The sequence below is a fragment of the Prionailurus viverrinus genome, chromosome C1, assembly GCF_022837055.1.
Source record: "Prionailurus viverrinus isolate Anna chromosome C1, UM_Priviv_1.0, whole genome shotgun sequence".
Taxonomy (NCBI): Eukaryota; Metazoa; Chordata; class Mammalia; order Carnivora; family Felidae; genus Prionailurus; species Prionailurus viverrinus.
In genome coordinates this window covers 136578137-136602628 of record NC_062568.1, presented here as the reverse complement: position 1 = coordinate 136602628, position 24492 = coordinate 136578137, and the positions used below count along the sequence as shown (strand labels likewise).

At 43.2% G+C, this 24492-nt stretch overlaps 1 protein-coding gene across 1 annotated transcript in view; it reads right to left on the bottom strand.

Moving 5' to 3' along the window:
- The window catches only part of TGFBR3 (transforming growth factor beta receptor 3), a 209634-nt gene that overhangs the window by 104167 nt on the left and 80975 nt on the right, over window positions 1-24492 (bottom strand). Inside the window, exon 4 of the mRNA XM_047870799.1 lies at window positions 16812-16996. Coding sequence (XP_047726755.1) covers window positions 16812-16996 — 185 coding nt within the window. The remainder of the gene's footprint in view (window positions 1-16811; window positions 16997-24492) is intronic.

Sequence of the window (24492 nt, the reverse complement as noted above, 5' to 3'; positions counted from 1 at the left end):
CAAGTTTGCCAGGCAAGAACCCTAGCTCCGGGTTGTGCTCTCTGAAGGGATCTGGGCTAGGGGTTCACTGTGTCTCAAATAAAAATGTGATGGTGGCTCCACTGAAGAGGGGAGGATTGGTGTGTGTGTTGGGGGGTGTCAAGCAGATGCTGATTCAGAGTATATTTTTATGGTAGAATAAACAAGATTGGACATGACATGTGAGAAAACACAGGAGGTCGTGGATAATGCCAAGGTTCTTGGGCTTGGCAACTGGGTGGTAGTGTCTTTTTTAGAGATGAAGAACACGTGCAGTGAACAAAATGGGGGCAGGAGAACTACATGGAAGGAACTCAAGATAATCTCCCAAGCTAATGTGAAATCGGGAGTGTATTAGTTTCCTATGGCTGCTGTAACAAATTACTAAAGATTCGGTGGCTTAAAACAATAGAAATTTATTCTCTCATAGTTCTGGAGGCCAGACGTCTAAAATCAGTCTGTGCCAAATCAGGTTAATGAGTCCAAATCAAGGTGTCAGCAGGGCCATTGTTCCTCCAAAGCTCTAGGAGAGAATCCACTCCTTGCTTCTTCCGGCCTCCCACAGCTGTTGTTATTTCTTGGCTTGTGGCCCTGTCACTCCTATCTCTGCCTCCACAGTCAGACGGCCTTATCCCCTTTTGTCTATATTAAACCTCTGTCTTACAAGGAAACGTGTGATTGCATTTAGACACTGCGCCGATAATCCAGGAAAATCTTCTCACCTCAAAATCCTTCAATTAATCACATTTGCAAAGACTTGTTCTATAAAGCATTCATATAGTAGCATTTTCTATAAAACATTCATGTAGTAACATCTTGGGGAAGAGGATGTAGGCATATCTTTGGGAGCCATTTTTTAGCCTACCACAGGTGTGGACAAAGAGTTGGCAAAATGTATTCCTCCTTTACATGAGAATTTGATCTTCTGTTAACTCTCTTAACTCTGTAACCCTGGTAATCTACAACAACATGCCAACTATAATAAAAGGCAAGTTGCTCATGATAGAATTCTATCCCTAACTGGAAAACTGTATTAGCATTGGAAAGATTAAAAATACCTGATAGGAAGAGAGATTTGGGGGCTTCCCTGAGAGCAGTGACTCTCATAAATCAGGCATTTCCTTCATGGCCACCATGGACACTATTCCTATAGAGCATAGTTGCATATTAGCTCCCAGGAGGTATAAAGTTTCTTTTTTTAATTTTTTTTTTAATGTTTATTTGAGAGAGAGAGAGAGAGAGAGAGAGAGACAGAGCTTGAGCAGGGGAGGGGCAGAGAGAGAGGGAGACACAGAATCCGAAGCAGGCTCCAGGCTCTGAGCTGTCAGCACAGAGCCCAGCCAGCGCAGGGCTTGAACTCACAAACCATGAGATCATGACCTGAGCTGAAGTCGGATGCTTAACCGACTGAGCCACCCAGGTGCCCCAGAGGTATAAAGTTTCTAAACCAGGACAAGACACACAAACTCATACCATGTAGATCTCCTGGCATTTGAGCCATCTACTAGACAGCTCTGGATGGTGATATGAACTGGTGTGCAGACAGTCACAAGGCATCCGAAAAAGAGAGATGTCAGGCTGCCCAGCTGTAAGCTGTGGTCCCCACCCTAGATCTCTTTAAGTAGACTAAAGCCACCTGCGGCCTGTGACAGGCTCTTGGGTCTGAATGTGTATTTGAACCCAAGAAGACCCCCTGGGTGTTTGCTGCCACATGTAATACAGATATCATTTCAGCTTAACTATTTCAGTTTCTTTCTCCACCAAACCCTTTAACAAAGTGACCAGCAGGGAAAAGGAGCAGAGCATTTGTTCCATCTAGTTGCCTCATGGTGGTCTCGCAATAAGCAGCAGAATGGCTAAAAGGGGCAAAGGGAAAGGAAAACTTGGAAAATACAAATTAATAAATTCACAAAAACTGAGCTGACTGTTCCCTTGGGGAGGAGAAGTGAGTAGTGCCTTCAGATGAATATGTCATGTTTCCTGCACTGTGCCTTGAAGAGGCCTACCCTGCAAGATTAAATACAAAAGTCCCAACCCACATCTCTGCTGGAAACGTGCAAGTGGACTCATTACTCAGAGCCAAGATAAAGGATAAATCTTTATGAGTACCGTAAGTATGAGTCATAAAAAATAGGAAACACATGTAGGACGTATACACAGTAATAGTACCGAGCCAGGGAAAGTGTTTAGGAAATGTATATAAAAACACATGGCAAAAACGGGACTAAACAGGACTCTTGTACACAGCTCCAAAACACATCAAAAAAGCTCACAGCAAGTTAGGGGTCCATGCCACTGTGGTCTCTAATAAACAGAGGTCATTTCCCTATTTGGAAATAGGCTGGGTTTCTTTCTTTCTTTCTTTCTTTCTTTCTTTCTTTCTTTTTTTTAATGCAAAAAGGAGGAGAATGGAATCAAGGAAAAGTAACTTGGAGAAGGCTTTGAAAGATTTTATGATTTGGGAAATTTGAACAGCTTCCAACTAAAACACTGGGAATTAGATATTTACAGCATTAAAAATGAAAAAAAAATATTTTCAGAGAAAGACTTGTTCACAATGGTAATATTACCATTTCATTTACATTCTCACTATCTTAACAACCAGCAACGATAAAGGGGAGAGAAAGTGGAATCTTCAGCCCATACGAAAGCAGGAAACAAAGCAGCAACACACGCACTAATAACTTACAGAGTCATAAAGGGCCAGTATTAAAACCTCTAAATGGTGCTAGGCAGAAAGAACTAACAGTGGGGAACAGGTAGAGCCTTTTGGCCAATTGCACCAGATAAAATCGGTGAGGGGGGGGGGGGATGTTCAGAATACAAGGGAGAACAATTGGCCCCCCTAAGTCCTCTGGGGCCAGATGACAAAGGCAAAATGCCCAAGCGTGACTCATCATTGGAAATTAAACTCTTCAATCGCCTTTGACTTTGGAAGGTTCCCAAATCTACAACTCAAAGTGACAAGCAAAGGGGACACCCTAAATACCCAGAAATACCACACCAAAGTGTGCATGTCCATGTCCAGATGGACCTTCAGCTCCCTCAGACTTCAGACTTGTCCTTGATCTTCAGAAACTACTGATTCCCAAGGAAAGCACTAGTGCATGTCTATAGACCTGAGGTTGAGAGGAGTAGCAGCGGGATGTGTAAAATATTGTTCTTAACTTCTTAACTGTTAAATTTACTGCCGACTTCAAGCAAGTCAAAGCTCTTTTGTACCTATTTGGAAGTAGAAATCTCAATACAACTTCCACCTCACAAAAAGATCCAACTGTAGACCACTAAAAGACCACCCCCCACCCCGCAGCACGGTTACAGCTAAGTGACATCCCATCTTCTCTCCACCCTCCATTTCTTAGTCCTCTCAGCTGTGAGGTCTCTTTTTCCCTCTCTCCCAAGGAACCTGCACATGTGTGCATATCACTAGGAGGCCACACTTGCCAAGGGCTCACCTCTAAGATAATGAATGCTCTTTCCATCTAAATCAGTGTACACGTACTGAGTACCTACCCTGTGGCAAGCCCAGTGCTAGGCACATACAAACTATATCCACATCACCAATTTGCCGTAGCAAGTTCAGAAAGAATCAGATTAAGTGTACACATGTTATCAACAAAGAGAATCTAAACTTTAATGGGTGCAATGTGGTATTTGGGCTCCAGGCAAGAATTAGGCTACTGCAGTGATCCTGGATCCTGTGGGTGACTCTCCTTGGCTCATAGTTAAACCCAGCTAGTCTTTCTATCTTCAATAGAAGCCAAATCATATCTGCCATTTGCCTGTCTTCCCCCAAAGGGTATAAAAATTCTAGTTTCAGCCAAGCGACTCTATGTAGAGTTTGGGTAAAAAATGCCATTACTATAAAGCACTATTGCAGGATAGTCTTGGACTAGAACCCAGACAATACCAGATGACTGTGGGCAAGGAACCATACCCAGGAGTCAAAGCATAGCCATTTCAACTTAGTTTTAGCATTCTAAATCAAGAGGGCATGCAGAGCAAAACCCTATCAGAATATTTTTAAATGGTAGGGCACCTGGGTGGCTCAGTTGGTTAGGCATCTAATTCGGCTCAGGCCATGATCTCACAGCTCATGGGTTGGAGCCCCACACTGGGCTTTGTGCTGACAGCTCAGAGTCTGGAGCCTGCTTCAGATTCTGTGTCTCCCTCTCTCTGCCCCTCCCCCACTCACGCTGTCTCTCTCTCTCTCTCTCTCTCTCTCTCTCTCTCTGTCTCAAAAATAAACATTAAACAAATAGTGACCAATAAACTTATAAAAGGCAATTCATAAAAAAATATCTTTTTCAATCCTATTCTTAAGAGATTAAAAGAGCTATCTAGTATCTGGACATTGATACTTTAGCATTTCAGACAAGGCCAAGAAGCTCAGAAAGGACTATTTCAATTAACCACCAGTCTAGCTGAGGTGCCCTGGCAGTCTGGAAAGGAAACGACAGAGCACACATTTGCAATAGAAGTCAAAGCAACAGGTCTTCCAAATACAGATTCAGATTCCTGCATCTTTAAGAACAGACCCTCATAAATGGATTGCTTCTACTGGACACCATGCTTTAAATAAACAGACTCTTCTGGCCGACACACCACTTCCTGTAGGGTTCTGGTGGGTAAAGCTTGAAAACGCTGCCAAATCCAATGACCAGCAACTTTTGAGCTGACTTAGAAAACAAGCTACAAAGACTTGAGTCCAGAGTAAACAAAGGAAAAAGCCACATTAAACAGGGAACAAATTACTATACAGGCAGGGATATTTTAAGTGCTCACTGAGCAAAAAAACAAAATAAAAAATCAAGTTATTAGATATTTAACAATACAGGGTAGAGTAAAATGCCCTCTCTCAATTGGCGGAATCAAGGCTAATTAATTCCAGCCATATTAAGAATTGGCTGGGAATCATCCCCTACATCATGAGGACAGATCATTCTTTCCTTTTTTTTTTTTTAATTTTGTTTATTTTTGAGAGAGAGAGAGACAGAGCATTAGTAGGGTAGGGGCCGAGAGAGAGGGAGACCCAGAATTTGAAGCAGGCTCTGAGCTGTCAGCACACAGCCCTGACGTGGGGCTCAAACCCACAAGCAGTGAGATCATGACCTGAGCTGAAGTCAGTCGCTTAACCAACTGAGCCACCCAGGTGGCCCCAGGACAGATCATTGTTAATGGCCTTACTTCAAATCTGGCTCAGGTCATATGAGTTACCCAAGGGAGCTGCATGGAGTTGAAAACCACTTACAGCTTTTTACCCAGCTGAGGGAAAGGACTAACTAGTTTACTAGCAGATGACTACAATCTGTAAGAGTAGAGAAAAATGTAACAAAAATTCAGAAATGGACTGGGGAAAGACTGACACAGGGCTCTGGATACTTTAAACTGCAATAGCATGAGATTTAATTAGGGAAAATAAATCAAAGCCATAATACAAAATGGAGGATACCTGCTTAGCTAGAGTGGTTAAGAGAGGCCTGAGAACAAAAACACCAAGTCCACGAATACAATGCAAATCAAATAAAAGTACACTGTGGAAAAGGGGAGTAGTTTCAGAAGACTTACAGTGATACTTTTAAATAACACCTTGGCATCATTCAAGAACCTAATATGCACAAAGCAAAAGAGGTCCAAGATTTGGTTCCTGCCCCTAAGGACTCCACTCACCAGCTGGGTGTGCAAGATTAACACATGATTCAGCAGCAAATACTACAAGAAAATACACAATCCCATACTCTGAGGAGGTACAGACTGTGCTGGGGTGGGGAATGAGCAATTTTAGAACAGAGGGAGAGGGAGAGGGATAAAGGACCAAGGAAGAGTTGCTGTAGAGTTAAGACTTAGAAATGGGCTTCTAACATGACACAGATTGAGTTAAGAGGGAACTTCAGGTGGAATTAGGAAGAAAGGTGTGGGGCAATGGAATCTGCACTGAAGCATCTCTGAGGGATTCGGAAGAAAAGGGTTCACATACCACATACACGTGGAGAAACACGGATCCACAGGGTTAGTCCAAACCCTCACTCATGCAGCCTTTCCACTCTCATCTTCCACTTTCGAGCCCCAGCCCACCCTACCCACCCCCCACTGTCCCCATTTTGTCCCCATCCTCTATTCCAATGGTTGGCAAGCTTTCTCTGCAAATGGCCAGATCATCAATCTTTCAGGCTTTGTCACACTATTCAACTCTGCCATTGTAGTAAGAAAGCAGCCACAGATGATAGATAAATGAATGGGCACAGCTATATTCCAATACACTTTATTTTATTTACAAAAAAACCCCACCAAAACCCAAAAAACAAAAAAACTTTATTTACAAAACTAGGTATCACACTGGTGAATGGATAAGCAAAACGGTACAGCCATACAATGGAGTACTGTTCGGAAATAAAAAGGAATTAAAATAACTAATACATGCTACAACATGGATGAATCTCAAATGCATTATGTTAAGTGAAAGAAGCCAGTCATAAAAATCACATGCACTATACCATTCCACCTATATAAAATACCCAAAACAAAGAAATAAAGTAGACTTTATTTCTACTTCAAGGTGGTTGTCTAGGGCAGGGGGTAGGACCACAGGCAATGGAGAGTGATTGCTAATGGGTACAAAGTTTTCTTTTGGAGAGCTGAAAAATAAACTTTATGGTATGTAAATTATGTACATATAAAATAGGCAGCAGGCAGAATTTGGCCCAAAGGCCAGTTTTGCACTCCTTGAACTGTACCCCAGCCACACACATGTACATGGAGGAATTTTTCCTCTACATGTGGTTTCTGCTTTCTCCTCTGTGTATACTGAGGCCTCTCTTCCCTTCTGCCCAGGAACTTCTACTTGACTTTCAAACCCTTTATTAAATGCTCTCTTCTGGGAATCGTTCCCACACCTGCAGATAGAATTACCACTGCCTCTGTTGGGCTCCTGAAAAATTTTGTTAATTTTAGAACAAATAATGGTCATATTATTTGTCACACTGCATTAAAATTTATTTGCTCTCAATCCTCAGTAAATTCTGAAGACATAAACATGAGTAAGAATGTAACAGAATTGGGGCCCCTGGGTGGCTCAGTCAGTTGAGTGTCTGACTTCAGGTCATGGTCTTATGGTTTGTAAGTTCGAGCCCCACATAGGCTCACTGCTGTCAGCATAAAGCCCACCTCAGATCCTCTGTCTCCCTCTCTCTCAAAAATAAATAAAACATTTTTAAAAAAGGATGTAGGGGCGCCTGGGTGGCGCAGTCGGTTAAGCGTCCGACTTCAGCCAGGTCACGATCTCGCGGTCCGTGAGTTCGAGCCCCGCGTCAGGCTCTGGGCTGATGGCTCAGAGCCTGGAGCCTCTTTCCGATTCTGTGTCTCCCTCTCTCTCTGCCCCTCCCCCGTTCATGCTCTGTCTCTCTCTGTCCCAAAAATAAATAAAAAACGTTGAAAAAAAAAATTTTTTTTTTTTAAATAAAAAAGGATGTAGCAGAATGTCTACCTAGCAGGCAGTAGGTTCTCACTGAATGCGTCTGTAAATGAATGAATTATGAGATGTTATGTAGAGAAAACTGGTTTTAAGAAATGGTTCACAAGCTAGACTGAAACAACCAGTCCCAGGAAACTGGTTTAAAAAGCTGCAGGGTAAGGGGTGCCTGGGTGGGCTCAGTGAGTTGAGCTTCCCACTCTTGATTTCAGCCCAGGTCATGATCCCAGGGTCCTGGAATCAAGCCCTGAACTGGGCTCCATGCCGAGCATGGAGCCTGCTTAAGATTTTCTTTCTCTCTCTCTCTCAAATTAAAAAAAAAAAAAAAAAAAAAAAAAGCTGCAGGGTAAGTGGAGAAGAACACAGAAATTCAAGAGATATTTCAGAGAAAATGTCAATAAAACCTGGTGACTGACCAATACAGGGTCTGAAAGGGATGGATAAATCCAAGATGGTTCAAAGGACCTATGGCAGATGGCAGCAGTGACACTGATGGGACAGGGAAGTTGGACTGATAAACAGCACTGGGGGAAGAAGTCCGGCTCACATTCCATTTCAGAGATGATAAAAAGAGCTAGCATTTGATTGTTGACTGTATGCCAGGCACACATGGCAGCCCTAAGTGCCATACAGCCATCTCTAAGCCTCAGTAAACTCTCTAAGGAATTGCTACTATCATCTGCATTTTGCAGATGAGCATATGGGGCTTAGAGAATGAAGTAACTCACCAAGAGGCACACGCCTGGGAAGTGACTGGGAGCTTGAGGTAAGACCAGGGAGGCAGGGTTCTTTAGAGACCTGACTGGAGCTCCACTGGAGAAGCCTGGAGGGAGTGTTGGGAGTCTTTCGCATGGAGGTGTGAATCCAGAGAATCCAAAGAATAGATGAGTGACCCAGGGACAACAGACAGGGTTTAAAAAAAAAGGCCAAAGACCATACTCCAGTCAAGAACCTCTGAGAAGGAACAAAGAGTTGGGAAAGAAACAGAAAAACAGATGGTAGGGAAGGAGGTGAACCAGGCTAAGGTAACATCCTGGAGTCCAGAGAGAGATGTCAGAAAAGGGGGTGCAGAAAAAGGAGTTGAGGAGGAGTAACAGTGGGGAAAAGTGCTGGGGTAGAAAGTGCTCTGCCACAGGAATCAGGGCCTCTGCGTTCCAGTCCGGCACTGGCACCAACTTCTTGTTTGACAGTGAACAAGTCGTCACTTTACTCCCTGGCCCCGGTCTCCTCTGTACGGTAGTTAAGTCTAGACTGTCTCCAGGGCACCCCTCCAATCCCAGCATCCCATGAGTCGGTCTGAAGGGCATCATCAGAGATCAGCTCAGGAGAACAGAAGTCAGGCTGCAGAGGAAAGAAGGCAAAGGCAGGATGCACAGATGTTCACTCATTCAAGAAGTGGGAGAGACAAGGATAAGAGAAACACAATAGCGTGGAGAGATGATCAGCAGCGCCACATTCACACCTGGCATCTTCAATGTGGAAGAAAGAAAAGTAAAATAATTAAAGTAATTAAAAGTAAAAATAAAATAAATAAAGTAAAATAATTAAATAATTTCTGTGCTCATTTTCACAGAAACACTCAGAAAACACAGTGGGGGAACGAATGAAAGGGATTTAAGAAACATTTCTGCAGAATTTGAGTAGTTTAATCAGAGATATTAGCAGTAAATTTCTTTTTACTCTCAAACAAAATGTCAAGATAGCAGATAAGCAATGAAAACAAGAAAGTACAAGTTAGAGATTTGGACACTGCACACACAAGCTGGGCATTTGCCCAATCAGCACATCTGGGTCTCAGATTTGTAGACTTGCCTCGTACTTTGGTCTACTGCTTGTTAAAATACTCTCCAAAAAGTCCTAAAAGCAAAAAAAAATCCCATTTTCAAATGCAGAGGGGGCTCCTGTAAAAACATTTTCTAACAACATTTTTAGGAAATTAGAATTTTTTAAAAGTCAAGAGGAATTACCATGGCAACAACGGTATGGATCAGGGCTGTAATCCCAACCTCCATAAAGACAAACACCACGCTGGTTGGAAAATGCTGCTGCAAAAATTTTAAAGGGGGTCCAGGCAGTCTCTTCTCCAGACTGGGGAAGAGGCAATCATGAAAGGTTTTTTTAATCTGTCACCTCTCAAGCAGCAAAGAACTTAACCCGGCATTACCTCATGCTAAGATGGCAGAGACCAACCAGGCTCAGTCCCCCTGGTGGGGCAAGAAGGAGTGCTTTCGGAGGGCAATTTCACAGCATCTGGACGTTACTATGATAAATGACAGGGTTTAAGCAATGTGGCCAGCCAGCATCTTGGTAGGAATGCTGTAACTTTTTCACTTGGTTTGTGTCCCGATTTGTTTGCTAACCCCTGATGTTTACTATTATCGCTCTGATTTCTGCTTTTACTTTTTTCTACACTTCCAAAACGGGGTTTCTGAAGAGTTCTTATTTCAGAGTTGGCTATAATTTCTGATTCAACATCTTGCCCCAACATGTTAGAAACTATCCTTCACTAGTGTGGCCCGTTCTAAACTGGCCTGCATTGTCCTCTGCTGAGCCAGCAGCCAGGTCTAGTTGCCTTGCTGTCCCCAACCCTGCTCCTAGCCTAGCACCTTCATAGTGCCCAGCAGGGTGTATTGAGTACCTCAGGCACCAGGGTGGCTCAGTCAGCTAAGCATCTGACTTTGGCTCAGGTCATGTCACGGTTCGTGGGTTAGAGCCCTGCATCAGGCTCCCTCCTGTCAGCATGGAGCCTGGAGCCTGCTTGGGATCCTCTGTCCTACCTCTCTTTGCCCCTCCCCCGCCTGTTCTTTCTCCCTCTCTCTCTCAAAAATAAATAAGTAAAAACTTAAAAAAAACTGTATTGAGTATCTTCAGGTGAAGGGGCAGCTCCCTTCAAATGATGTGACTGGCCTGTTTATTTAGAGCCTCCAATCCTGCATGGGAGTCAGATTCAGTTGTCTTTCAAATTAATGAAATAAGTTCCACAGCAGCACTCAAATGAATAGAGAAATGTGACCCTTGTTGTCAGTTTAACTTTCTATCTGCTGTAGATCTGCACAAAATGGTCAGTTCAGAGGTAATCTCACCTAAAATGCTGGAGTGATTTCCAAAACAATCTCCATTTAAACAAACACCAGGCAGCATTTATACATGGAAGGTATTTGTTTAGTAACTAAATTTCACCAATATACAATGTCTGTGTGTGAGCGGTTTACTCTGACACTTGCTAAGCATATACTACATGTAAGATCTCTGAAACATTAACAGCCTTGAGTTTATTTGGATTTTTTTCTGCACATACACAAGACGAGCACTGGCAAATCACTCATGAATAACTGCAGAGGAAAAAATGTCCCAGGCAGAGAAGGAATGTAGCTAGTATGCTACTGTTTTCGTGTTCATCTGATATTTTTGCTCCAACATAGGTAGTCTCCAAAAAGCCAGTCTTGTAATTTTGTATCCATTCTTTGGGTGGTGATGAGTAAAGGTAAGACACGGCCCATTCCACTCACCCCTGGGCTGCTCTGTCTGTATTTTAATAACTGAGGGGGAAGATGGGGCACCTGGCTGGCTCAGTCAGTTAAGTGTCCAACTTCGGCTCAGGTCATGATCCCACGGTTCATGGGTTCAAGCCCCACGTCGGGCTCTGTGCCTACAGCTCGGAGCCTGAAGCCGGCTTCAGATTCTGTTGTCTCCCTCTCTCTCTGCGCCCCCCTGGCTCATTCCCTGTCTCTCTCTATCCCTCAAAAATAAATAAACGTTAAGAATTAAAAAAAAAATAACTGAGGGAGAAGAGAAATGTTGTTCACCTACTAACATTGTGGAAACAGAGACAAGACTATGTATAGACAGGTGAGTAGGTAGGTAGTAGTGATCTCCAAAATGTTTAATTCCTGAACTGCCAGATTCCTCAAAGTAAGCAAAAAAGATGTCAAATCAGAAGTCAAAGTCCATGGAATAAAGCTCGCCTATTTCATTCATAGCAGGAAGAGTCCTTTAATTTGTTCATTCTCCCTTATCACATGGTTCAAGCAAGTTTGGTCACAAGAAGTCATGGATGGAAGCAGAGGACAGGTGGGTTACTTTTGTGAAGGCAGCTGAAAGCCTTATGGGGGGAGGGAGGGAAGGAAATAATCAACAATGAAGGACAGATGGGAGGTGGCATTTGGTATGGCCATTAATGGCCACGTAGAGTGCAAGGGATCCTCAGTTTCCTGCATTTTAGAATTACTAATGTATGATGTGATAATCTTCTAAATGAGAGAGGAAAAAAGACAGCAAGAGACCAACCTTAATACTGCCCCAAAGCCACAAGAAGGGAATGAAAAGGGACTGGGGACACTGGAATGAGCTGTCACAAACCTATGCAGGAAACCCAAACCCTGAGTAGGAGATCAGCTGGCTCACCTAACAGGTGGAGCCAGAGTGGTCAGCAGGTTTCATAGCCGGGAACAAGGTAAGATCGGAAGGTAGAAGGGAAGTGGATGGGAAGAGTGGGGAAAGCCTGTGCTAGAAGAGTCCAACCGACCCAGCGTCCACTGCCTCCCTAAGCCTTGCTCCTTTCTCTGGTGACAATGAGGACAGGCAGAAATAATACAAGTGCCAGGGAGGTAGCCAGCCCCCAGCAGACACTTCACCACCACCATCACCATGGTCGTCGCTGTTACTGTAACTCAGTGGGCATGGGAACTGTTAAGAAGCAAGCAGAACAGTTAGCATTTCAGAGAGATGTGCTTACTTGCTTCTCTTTCTCCCAACTGTGGTCTTTCCTGCCCTCAAAAGGAAGCAGGGGTGGGGGGGCACCTGAGTGGCTCAGTTGGTTAAGCATCCGACTTAGGCTCATGTCATGATCTCACGGTTCTTGAGTTCCAGCCCCCTGTAGGGCTCTGTGCTGACACCTTAGAGCCTGGAGCCTGATACGGATTCTTTGGCTCCCCCCCTCTCTGCCCCTCCCCTGCTCACACTCCGTCTCTCTCTCTCAAAACTAAATAAACATCAAAAAAAATTTTTTTTAAAAAGCAGGGAAGGAACAACTTTATGCCACAGTCCTCGAGAAGGTACAAAGTAAAAGTGATTTGCAGCCACATGTGTGATTAACCACACATCCCATTTGGCCCCGCCTGCCAAGACATGTGGATCCAAATTTCATACTCAACCATACCAAACACACTAACCCATAGAGCCAACAACTATGCTTTTCTTTTTGCTTTGTCCTCATCCTGCATTTCTGCTTACACTGTTGAGATGTCTACTGTAAGCCTATCCCAAATCCTTTCTTTGGAATGAGGCAGAGAATAAGCAAATACATGAAAGTATGAACGGTTCTGAACTTTCTGAGGGATAAAGTTATTAAACCTGGTCCCTTTCCCATGACAATGAGCCTTCCAGATCTTTCCTCCATACAACCAGTTACTGGAATAGACATTAAGAGTTACTGCTTTAATGTCAAGACAAATATACAAATTTAAACACCATGTCTTTTATATACGTAGGTAATGCTAACTAGGGGCTTGGTCTCAGCAGCTTTTCATAGTAAACAGGCAATTAGGTAAGTCGGAAATAGAAAAGACACATGGCCACATAAAAGCAGGTCACAATAAAAATTAGATAGGAAACAAAATTGTTGCCATTCCAGCAACTAATGAAAGTACGTTACTGTAAGCAAGCCTCTGGTGGTGCTATAACCCTTCTCAGGAATCAGGAAACACCCCGAGGGCCCAAACTCTGACAGGGGGACGGGTACGTTTTAGAAGGCAAAGAGCGAGAGCTGGTTTTCACAGGATGAAAATGATGACACCGGTGTCTGCTTATTCCTAAAGACAAAACTGATCTCTCTGGGCTGTTTACTGTCTTCTGCCCTTCTCTGTCGCCAGAGAGTCTTTTTCAAGTTTCCTGTTCACTTCCAGGCCTGTTGTTTCCAAAACCAATGATTACAAATGAGAGGTGTGGTCTCAGATGAAAAATACAATTATAGGTCTCTGCACTGTCCTGAGGAGAACCCAGCAGGGAGGCCAGTGGCAAAGCAGTGCTTTGCTACAGAAGGCTTTGTATACATTATTGTCACAAGCGAGTTTCTGACACAAATTCTCTGCTGGCCTCTAAAACTGTTTCTCTGACTTAAGCGTAACTTATTTCCCCAAATCTTGTCAACCTGCTGCAGTTATTACTTCCAGGTGTAGGGCTCTGTCACCTCCTTCACACAGGAATAGCAGCAGCCTCTCTTCAGCTGAAGAACCTTAAGATGCCTAGGAGGTAGGAATTTAGCAAAATGTCAGAGAAGGGTGGATTTATAATAGATCTTAGTGTTGATCCTGCACCAATAACAAGCTACGGGAAAGAGCTGATTTAGTAATTTAAGAGGGAAATGGTGAAAAACAACTACCTTGGTCATCAGAGTCAAGGTCAGTTATACCTTGGAGCTAGCATGGCACTCTTTTTGCTAATTTATACATAAGGGCATCATTTCACTTTGACGAGTATTTGCCTTCACTGGTCAGTAGAGACGTGCACAAAGGCTACCTCTGGTCCTTCCTCTCTTACTCCAAATATGGATCAGCCGTGATTTTTAGCACAGACCACATGATATCTATAAAAACCAAGTTATCCAGTGAGAAGAGAATTAGGTGACCTCAGGTTGGGGTAGTAAGCAATCTTGGTTTAAAAAAAGTTCACCCATTTAAAATGCAACCCAACCATTTTTAGTATATTCACATTTATCAGTGGTGTTTAGTATATTCATATGCAGTCGGGGAACCATCACCACCACTTAATTTTGGAACATTTCTGTCCCTCCAAAAGAAACCCGGTACTCATTAGCCATCAACCCCCATTTCTCTCTTTTGCCCTTCAGCTCATAGCAACCACTAATTTACTTTCCGTTTCTATAAATCTATTATGGACATTTCATATAAATGGATTCACAGAATATGTGTCTGTCTTGTCTTCTTTCACTTAGCATCATGTCTTCAAGGTTCATCCACATGGCAGCACACAGCAGCACTTCATTCCTTTTTATGAGTAACACTTCATCGGGTGGATAGACCACATTTTATTTATCCATTCACCAGTAGATGGACATGCAGGTTGTTTCCACTCTTTCATACGAATGACACTGCCATCAACATTTGTGGACAAGTTTTTGTGTGGGCATACGTTATCATGTCTTTTGGGTAAATACTTAGAGAAGTGGAACTGCGGGGACATGTAGTTCAAATGATTTCAAAAACTGCGTGGCTGCACAGTCATACATGGAGAAGATGAGAGATTTAATATTTACTATCTCTCCACCCCCATTTTGCCATCATTCTTTCATTCGCTCGTGGCCCAACCACTCTGATGTTGGGCCCAACCACTCTGATGTACTCACATCTGTACATAAAATACTCCAACGTCTGAGAGCAACTCAGTGCCAGATAGAATTTCCAAAGATCACATATCCCAAAATCTTGTTTTCAAAAAGGAATGAATTGCAACCATCTAATTCCTAAAAAGTCCCCAAAGAAAGAAAGGATGCAATTTCCCTCAGTTGCCTCATCTCAAAAATATCTTCAAATCACTAACCCCAAGTCATACATATACATGTATTATATGAATACTGAAGAAAGGAGAGTAATGTTTAGGTTTTTAAACAAATTTTTGAGACTATCCCCTACAGACCCCATTTCTTTACTCCCTCACTGAACACACTACGTCCCTGGATGCCAGCTAGTTTTATGTACCCTCAGAGTATGTATGTCAGAGAAGGGTGGATTTATAATACATCTTACAGTTGATCCTGCACCAATAACAAGCCGGGGGAAAGAGCTGATTTAGTAATTTACTGCCATGAACATTTTAATCTAACATAGAAAATGCAACGGTGGAGAAATCTGCTATCATTCCTGGAGGTGTTTTTCTTTTACTTCAATCGTCTTATTGGAATCTATTTTCAGAGTCAACAACAGTACTGCACAATTTAACATCCAGAATTTCTGCTGTTGCTGCTTCTGTAATAGCTCAAACTTTCTTTTCTTTCTTAGTTCCTCTGAGAGAGCACATATAAAATGAGTAATTATTGCTGCTAAAGAATTGCTGGAGTCAGCAACGCTTCACAGGAACTGCATTTCCTCCTCCTCCTTTCCCTCCCACCACAAATCTCCCCCATAAGTTAAGAATTAAAGACACATTGCTAGGATAAAGAAATCTGACCTGAAATATGTGTTGCAGCAACAATGGCAAGCAACCAAGTGTATTAACAATAATTTCCAGGGTAGCTGAAAAGGTTAGATGATTTGTCTTTGAAATGAGCCAACTCTGCACACTTTCATGAGATGAAAATCAGTTTGCTTTTCCTTCTGGACACCTCACCTCTCTCCTATTCCTACTCCCCACAAAAGGCAGAGTGGTTGAGGCACACAAACAAATAATTCTGGAAATGAATTTCCTTGACCAGGAGAAAACGCAAAGACAAATTCCATTCTGCATTAGTTTCCCTACACTTCGCTGTGATCAGGATTTACTATGATTTCTCTCTCCCTGGAGGGATAATACCTGATTGATAACATTTCTGACACACAGAAGTTTAAAAAAAGAAAGAATGGCAACTGTGTGTTATATTCCAGTATGACAACCATTACCCACAAACTAGGTCATTTCTGAGCCACAGGAAAGAGGAGGCCATTTTTCTTTCAAAGTGATGACCTTGTGTGAGTAAGTTATTTCTGCACCTGTCACCTGTAAAAGGAGGATAATAATAGGACTTCGTGGGCTAAGTGTATGAGTGCTTCAAATAGCACTGAGGACAGATGAAATACTGAGTCACTACGAGCTTGGCTCGTCACTATCACCTAGACCAGCACTATCTTCAAAAAGCTGCCTAGATAGCATAAGGAGCTATCCTCCAGCACTCTTCATTCAGGTACAAAGTACCACCATCTTTATTTCAAAGAGTTCTCCAATTTCCACCGACTCATCCTGCAGGGGCAGCAGGTTCATAAGACAAAGGAAAGAAATGAGAAACACAGGGACACAGGAGGAGATGAGAAAGACATCTTACAATTACAGAAAAATGGCACCTTATTTTATTTTTTGACAGCCATGTTTAAAAGATGAAATTCTTAAGAACATTCTTTCCAATAGGGGTAGCCAGGAAAGTTACAAGGCTGAAAAATCTCTCCAGAATGATGTCCTAGACTTGCCCAGTCTAGAGAGCAATCTGCGTACACTGTGTCCCCTCCTCCCCACTTATATTCACACATGAGCATCCTTGCTAAACCCGGAATGGAAAAACAGAGAAGTGTCTTTACAAACTCAGAGGGGCAGTGAGTAGAAAGCTGGTGCCTATGCCTACCTCTCTCTGAGGCTGGTCAGGCCCTGGGTCAGCAGCGCGGAGGTTCAGGACGTGCACCTCCTGTGGCAGCCCCGTCGTGCCTCTGCTGGCACACCCCGACAAAACAGTGAAGCTCTCCATTAATGCCTGGACAGGATGGGAGGCGTTGACAGGCGACACTTCACACTGGGTCCCGGGCTCTGGATCTGCAGAAAGAATCATAAACACAAACCCCTCAGAAACAGCAATTAACTGTGCTACAGTTAAATTAATTAGTCTGGATGATCAAGCCACTGCCAACCTTTAGGAACCTTTCCAGGTAAGTTCTTTCCAGAACTGAATGGCAAAAAAGCTTAACCTATTCTAAAACCCCCATCTCTTGAATTCCTTTCAGATGATTTTGATGTGTATTTGATTATTTAAATTCCCTTTTAGATACACAAGTCACGAATGTATTCCTCTGGATGGAGGAAACCTCCCGTTTGACATCTGTGTTCAATTCCTTCCTCTCGTAGAAGAAAACCAGAAGTAAATGGAATAAATTGCCTAAAGCCCAATAACAGTATGCATAAATAACATTAAACACCTAAAATTGCACCAAAAAAGTATAAGATACAGTCTCAACTTTTTAAGCACTTCCCCCTTCTTAGAGCAAAACAAACTTAAGAACAATACAAAGCAAGATATAATGAGCAGGGCTAATTGGGGCCAGCGTTGTATGGCAAAATTTGGGCCAGAGGTCAGAAAAATCCTCCCAAGAGAGGGCAAAGCATATGAGTAGAGCTTCAAATAGGAAAAGTAGAATCCTGGAAATACTCGGCTCCCGCCTCCTGGTTCTCCCTTCCTCTAATCATCAAAACTTAAATCCTAACATCCATTCCTGCCCAGCTCTACCTTCTGTGATTCTCATCACCTCTGTCTCTAGACAACTGCAGATCTTCCTAAAAGGTGACTCTGGTCTCCAGCTCTCCAAGTCACCTTCCATGCAAGCACCACCCACATTACCCAGGGTGCTCAGTGGGATGGTTATTCCCAATATGAATGCCTGCCCCTCCCATCTCTGTGGGCATGTCCGGTCCCTTAAGGACTTCTGGCCTATGAAGAAAGCCCAAGCTCCTCCACCAGGCACACAAGGCCTTTCTTGATCAGTCCCTTCCTCTCTCTCCAGCCTCACCCCAACCTACTCCAGCAACCCCAACTGGCTGAAAGTTCTCCAAAGATACCATGATGTTTCTTAACTCCATGCCTTTATTTAAGTTTTTTTCTTTTACCCAAATTCCTCTTCCACTCGAACTCTGTCCCCACAACAAACACCCCAAGCTGAGGGAGGTACTCTTCCTCCATCCTCTCATAATTTCTTTGCCCATCTCTGCGGTTTCATTGTCTACACTGTAACCACCAGTGTATACACATCTGTCCCTGCTGGTACAGTATGACCTCCCGGACTGTGGGTTACTCATCTTTGTGTCCCCAGCACCGATCACAGCATCTGGCATGTAGAAGATGCTCAAAAAATATTTGTGAAGGGAATCACTGGGCTTACAAACAACAACAACAACAACAACAACAACAACAACAACAACAAAAACTGCCTCCTCCCTGACTGTTGATTGAGGCACCATTCTAGAGACTTGGATTCGGCTGTAAGGAGGTAATATGGGCAAGAGTGATGTGAGGTACTACTTGGGCCTCATTGCACACTGGCTGGGTTGACAGAAAGAGACATCTAAGAAAGAGGAACCCATAATATATCTCTGCAAGCTTGGTGTTGTCTCCACTGGATACGTGGGGAGACTGAGACTTGATCATATAGCGTCCACTAAACCGCAGCCTTCCAAGTGGAACCTGATAAAAGACTTAAACTCACTCCCAACGGGTTCTTCCTGACTTATACATAGTAAAAGTACTCTCCAGGATTACAGACCCAGTGCAAAATTAAAATGCAAATGTCATTCAGAACCAGGCAATCCTGCAGCCCCACTGCTACACTATAAGAAGACACCCTGCCTAGTGTGCCAAGTCTATTTCAGAACTCATGGAAATTGTCTAGGTTGATAATAGTTATCTGGTCTGAAATGAAGTATGTACCTTCTCAAATAATCACTGCTGCTCTCTGTACTGCTGTACTGTCCCCAGCTGCTTTCTGAGAAACAGCGGTGGTGAAGGAAGATGTCACAGTGGCAAAGGCAGCAGGTAAGGGACATAGGAGTCCCTGAAGTCCCCATGTAGGGCAAACAGTATGAGCAGGTGCTCCCCCTACTGTTTCCCCTCCTGTCCTCACCAACTGCAGAGGGGTGTCTGGTATATCTCACACCCCAAAGCTCCAGAGTCTCCTACTACTTCCTACTCAACTCTGGGGAACTGGTTTCACAGCCTCCTGCCATGACTTTTCCATTATCATAAATTGAGCACATATAAAAATGCTTTTCAGGGTAGAGGGATGGGTTAAATAGGTGATGGGGATTAATGAATGCACTTGTTGTGATCATCACCAGGTGCTGTATGGAAGTGTTGAATCACTATATTGTATACGTGAAACTAATATTACACTGCATGTTAACTAACTGGAATTTAAATAAAAACTGAAAACAGAGCACCCGGCTGGCTCAGTCAGTAGAGCATCCGACTCTTGATCTTGGGGTCATGAGGTTGAGCCCCATGATAGGTGTAGAGATTATAGAGAAAAACTTAAAAAAAAAAAAAAAAAAAAAGCTCTTCAGCACCACTTTTGTATGTATGTGCAAAGCTCCAAATGGCCTGTGGTTCCACCCAAAACATGTCTGCAATCTGCTTGACTTGCCCTCCTCCTTACAATGCCACCATCACCTGTCAGGATCTCCCTTAAATCACCACACTAGGGCTAGAGAAAAAACTCACTGGCAACAAATCAGAGGATAAAGTCTTTCCTAAAGATTGCTAAGGACAAGCAATCCTCACCTTAGAATCTATGGTTTTTATCTTGCCAGAGTCAGGGCAGGGAAGATCCCACTTAATGGGCTATAGTTCCAGCCATGTGTTATAGGAGTCAGTCCAAGGTCAAAGAAAAAAGCAACGCACAGGGCACACTATGATCAACTGACTGGATAGATGCACTTCAAAGACCCACTGGGGTCAATGATTAAACACACTCCATATAGAGCATCTCTGACCATCAAATATACCAGAGTAGTAGTTGGTTTTTGAGATCCCTTAATGAATTTTTTTCCTCTAAGTTAAAAAAAAAAAGCTACAAGTATGATTAAGCTATCCGTAAAGCCAAAAAGCAAGAAAGAAAAGAAATTAGGAATTATGTACCCTTATCTTCCAAAAGTATATAAGAAATGGTAGCTTCAACAATTCAACACACAATGTCAGTCTAGGGTAGTAAAAAAAATAATAATAAATTGCTCCTATTTATTAAGTGCTCACTATAGGCTGGGCAGTGCTGGGTTTGTATAACCTTGAACACCGTCATAATAAAGTGGTAGTATCCCTATTTTAAAGAAAAAGAGAGTAAGTTTAATGCACTTAAGTAACTGTTGTAAGGTTACCCAAGGAATGACACTCACACCTACCTCTGGGGCTCACATCTCTGCATGGTGAAATTTTTCATAAGAACATATTGGATCTAGATGGGTTCACTGGCAAATTCTACCAAACGTTTAATGAAGAAATTACACCAATTCTCTATAATCTCTTTCAGTAGAAGCAGAGGGAATGCTTCCTAAGTCATTCTGTGAGGTCAGTGTTACCCTAATACCAAAACCAGGCAAAGATACCTCAAGACAATAAAAAGACTAGCGGTGCCTGGGTGGCTCAGTCGGTTAGGCATCGAACTTTGGCTCAGGTCATGATCTCATGGCTTGTAAGTTCGAGCCCCACGTCAGACTCTGTGCTGACAGTTTGGAGCCTGGAGACTGCTTCAGATTCTGTGTCTGTCTCCCTCTGCCCCTCCCCTGCTCATGTCCTGTATCTCTGTCTCTCAAAAATAAACATTTAAAAAATTAAAAAAAAGAAAAGACCAATATCTCTCATGAACACAGATGCAAATATCCTCAACAAAATACAAGCAAACCAAATCCAACAATGTAAAAAAGAAATGCATGCCACAACCAAGTGGGATTCAACCCAGATCCATAATGTCTGAAAATCAATTGATGTAATCCATCTTACCAACTGGCTGAAGAAGAAAAATCATATTATCCTATCAACAGATGTAGAAAAAACATTTGACAAAATCTAACAGTTACTCATGATAAAAACTCGGAGCAAACTAATAGATAGGAACTTCCTCAAGTGGATAAAGAGCATGTAAAAAAAAAAAAAACAACACCAAAAACCTATAGCTAACATCATATTTAATGGAGAGAAACTAGAAGCTTTCTCATTAACATCAGGAATAAGGCAAGGATGTCCCTTATCACCACTCCTTTTCAATATTGTACTGGAAGTCCTAGCTAATGTTTGCAGCTAGGTATGGCCATGTGACAAAATTCTGGCTAAGAAGATATAACCAAAGGTGACACATGCCATTTCCAAGAGATTTCTTTCGAAGGGAAGTTGTGTTCTTCAGCCCTTTCCTCCTTCCTGTGGGCAGGAAGACAGATGTGATGAGTAGGGCCAGAGCAACCATCTTGGGCCATAAAATGGAAACAACATGCTGAGTGGGGCAAAGCAATAAGACAGAAGTTGCCTAGGTCCTTGATGAAGATGGAGCTACTGGATCAGCTTTGGACTACTTCTTTTTATATGGAACACATGTAATTTTTTTCAAGCCGGTATCATTTTGAGTTTTCTGACACTTGCAGCTTAATCTACCTTTATTTTATTTCATCAAAAATGCTAACCTTCTTCCCACCAGAGACTCCATATACAAGGTATCCTCCAGGAAGACTTTCCCACCATTCCTGTTCCTCTGCCCTGCCATGGGGTGGCAAATTCTTACTCATTCTTCTGATCTTTCAAGAAAGCTTCTCTTACTTCTCTTACATTAGAGAATACATTTTTAAATACTCACATGGTACTCTTCATTTCTCTTCACTGCACTTCATGTGGTTATACTTATATAATCATTTGTCCAATGATTTGTTTAATGTCTACATATACCCAAAGACTGCAAACACCACAGAAGAACGGAGCCCTATTATTCTGATTATTGCTGTATCCTTTATCCCAGCATAACGTCTGGCATACAGTACATACTCAAATATTAATGAGGGAAGGCGGTGGGAGAGGAAAGGGAAAGAACCACAAGATGCTCAAAGGATGTCATACAAAGGCGTCTGGGTGGCTCAGTCGGTTAAGCGCCCGACTTCAGCTCAGGTCATGATCTCGCGGTTTGTGAGTTCGAGCCCCACACCAGGCTCTGTGCTGACAGCTCAGAGCCCGGAGCCTGCTTTGGATTCTATGTCTCCCTCTCTCTCTGCCCCTCCCCTGCTCATACTGTGTGTGTGTGTGTGTGTGTGTGTGTGTGTGTGTGTGTGTGTGTGTATGTGTGTCTCAAAAATAAATAAACATTTAAAAAAAGGATTTCATACAAATAGGAGACTCTATCCTAGAATTCTTCCTTTCACTCTTTACCTAGTAGATAAAACTTCCATCTTATAATAAGGGAGTGGGGGGAGGGGTGGTGGAATCAATCATGATACAAAGGAGGGTGGCATTTTTGGTTGCTAAGAATCAAGTCCCGGCTGGGACTTCCCCACCCTCAAATGTCACAGCAGGCAGGAAACACAAACTTGTTTTTGTGTTCTCCAGGTGGCACAATGCTCCCCTCTGCCATCAGCAAGCCTCCAGCCTCCTGCCACCTCTGGTCAGGTGCAGGCCTTCCTGCCCCTCTCCTGAAACCAGAGCAAGCCTCTAGCAACTGGCCTCCCGTCTCTCCCAACTGGCCTCAAAGCAGCTTCTACTGCATCTGCTCACACAAGGCCAGAGCCACATCCAGAGGGAAGCTTCCACCTAGGAAGAGTGTGACCCACCCCCAGGCTCTACTACACAAGACCTAAGCTAGCAAGGCGGCCACCAAGGGGCCCAAGTGCAGCACCTCATAGCCACAAAGGCTTGGAAACTAGGAAAACATGTTCTGAAACCCTATCTGACTCATCTGCTCACTTCTGTGGTGACCTGTGAGCTGAGGAACTGCTCACACAGGCTCTCACTGACAGCATCGGAAGGCTGGGAGTTTCTCTTGTGGCCACCACTGGAAACCCACAGCCCTTCCTTCCCTGAGCTATCTCTTCCCCCAAGTCATGAGGCAAATGAGTGGCGTGCTCCGTGATGATGCCAATCAGCACAGCAAAAGCAACTTTACCACCGTAAGGGTCAAGCAGGGCATAAGTGATATGGAAAGAAATGCTGGCTAAAGGCACCAATATCATAAATGCACATTCCTGTTCACCTTGCACCAATGTTAACAGTCAGAAGGCATTTTACTAAAAAAAAAAAAAAAAAAAAAAAAAGAACATTGTACAGATTCTTTATCTGAGGCCTCACAGAAACTCTCTAATGTGGACAGAACAGATATAATTGCCACTATCACATGCTGCAAGCCACAAAACTGGGTGCATACTTCGACGGACTGCTTCTTAATAGCAATGTACATACAGGTCCGCCTCCAGAGACATTTCCCACTGTTGCCTCCCCATCTAGATACTTCTTTTTATTCCAGGCATCTAGTATCTGCCCCATCCAGGATTCTTCGTGGGTAATTCTCAAAGAAGTCTAACTTTCCCTTGGTCTGATAGCGTGAGCTGAGTTTATCCTTCTCTGCTGGCTACACAAGCAATCTGATCTCCCCCAAATCCTGCTGGGTGTTGTGTTTTGTTTGACTTGTCCTCTTTCCTACCCTGAAGTCAGACTGTGTTTTTCCTTCTCAACACACCCTCCTCAGCCACCAGGACAGACCCATGGCCCCAATTCACTCACAAGATGCTACTTCTCTTGACTAAAAACATTCACTGACCTGAAGACAGCACAGATTCAAGTAAACCCTGTGGAGAGAAGCTCACCAGGTGGCCCAGACCAAGTGGCCTCCTTCACAAAGCAGAGCCCTGTGTTGAGCAGCTGGGCCACCTGGGGCAACACTGTGGAGCATATGGTGACACCCTAGGCCTCCACCTCCTGTGATAAGCCAGGGTTTAATTCCTCATGTATACGGCTATCATGCACCTTCTCTGGGCCACACACTATGCACATATTGTTTCTAATCCTCATTGCAGCACTGTAAAGGTACTGTTAAAACTCCCATTTTAGAGTGGTGGAAACAGGGACCCCTAGAGGCTAAGTAACTTGCCAAAGGTCACACATCACCAGTAGAGGGCAGGGTGGGATTCGAACCCGGTCTCTCAGCCTCCAGGTCTAAACTTTTCCCACGGATAGTCACCGCTGGCTTCTACCCTGCATTTTCCTGTCCTTCACCTCAGTGTTTGATGAACAAGCAGACTTATTGGCCAAACCTACACATTAACTCATGTTTGATAAAACAGACTGATTAGTTCGCACTTGCAAACTTTTAGTTGATTTAAAAGATTTCATAAACTCAATGAGAAAGCACAAACTTATTTCTCATTTTACCAAATGTCGTCTTCCTCTTTTTCACTCATGTTTGCTTATCTGCACACATGGGAAATGTTCCTAAGATCTGGCTATAACATCAATGTCTAAATTCCCAGTTCCGCTTAAAGAAAAAAAATGCAAATGGACTCACCCTTTCATTATGTCCTTT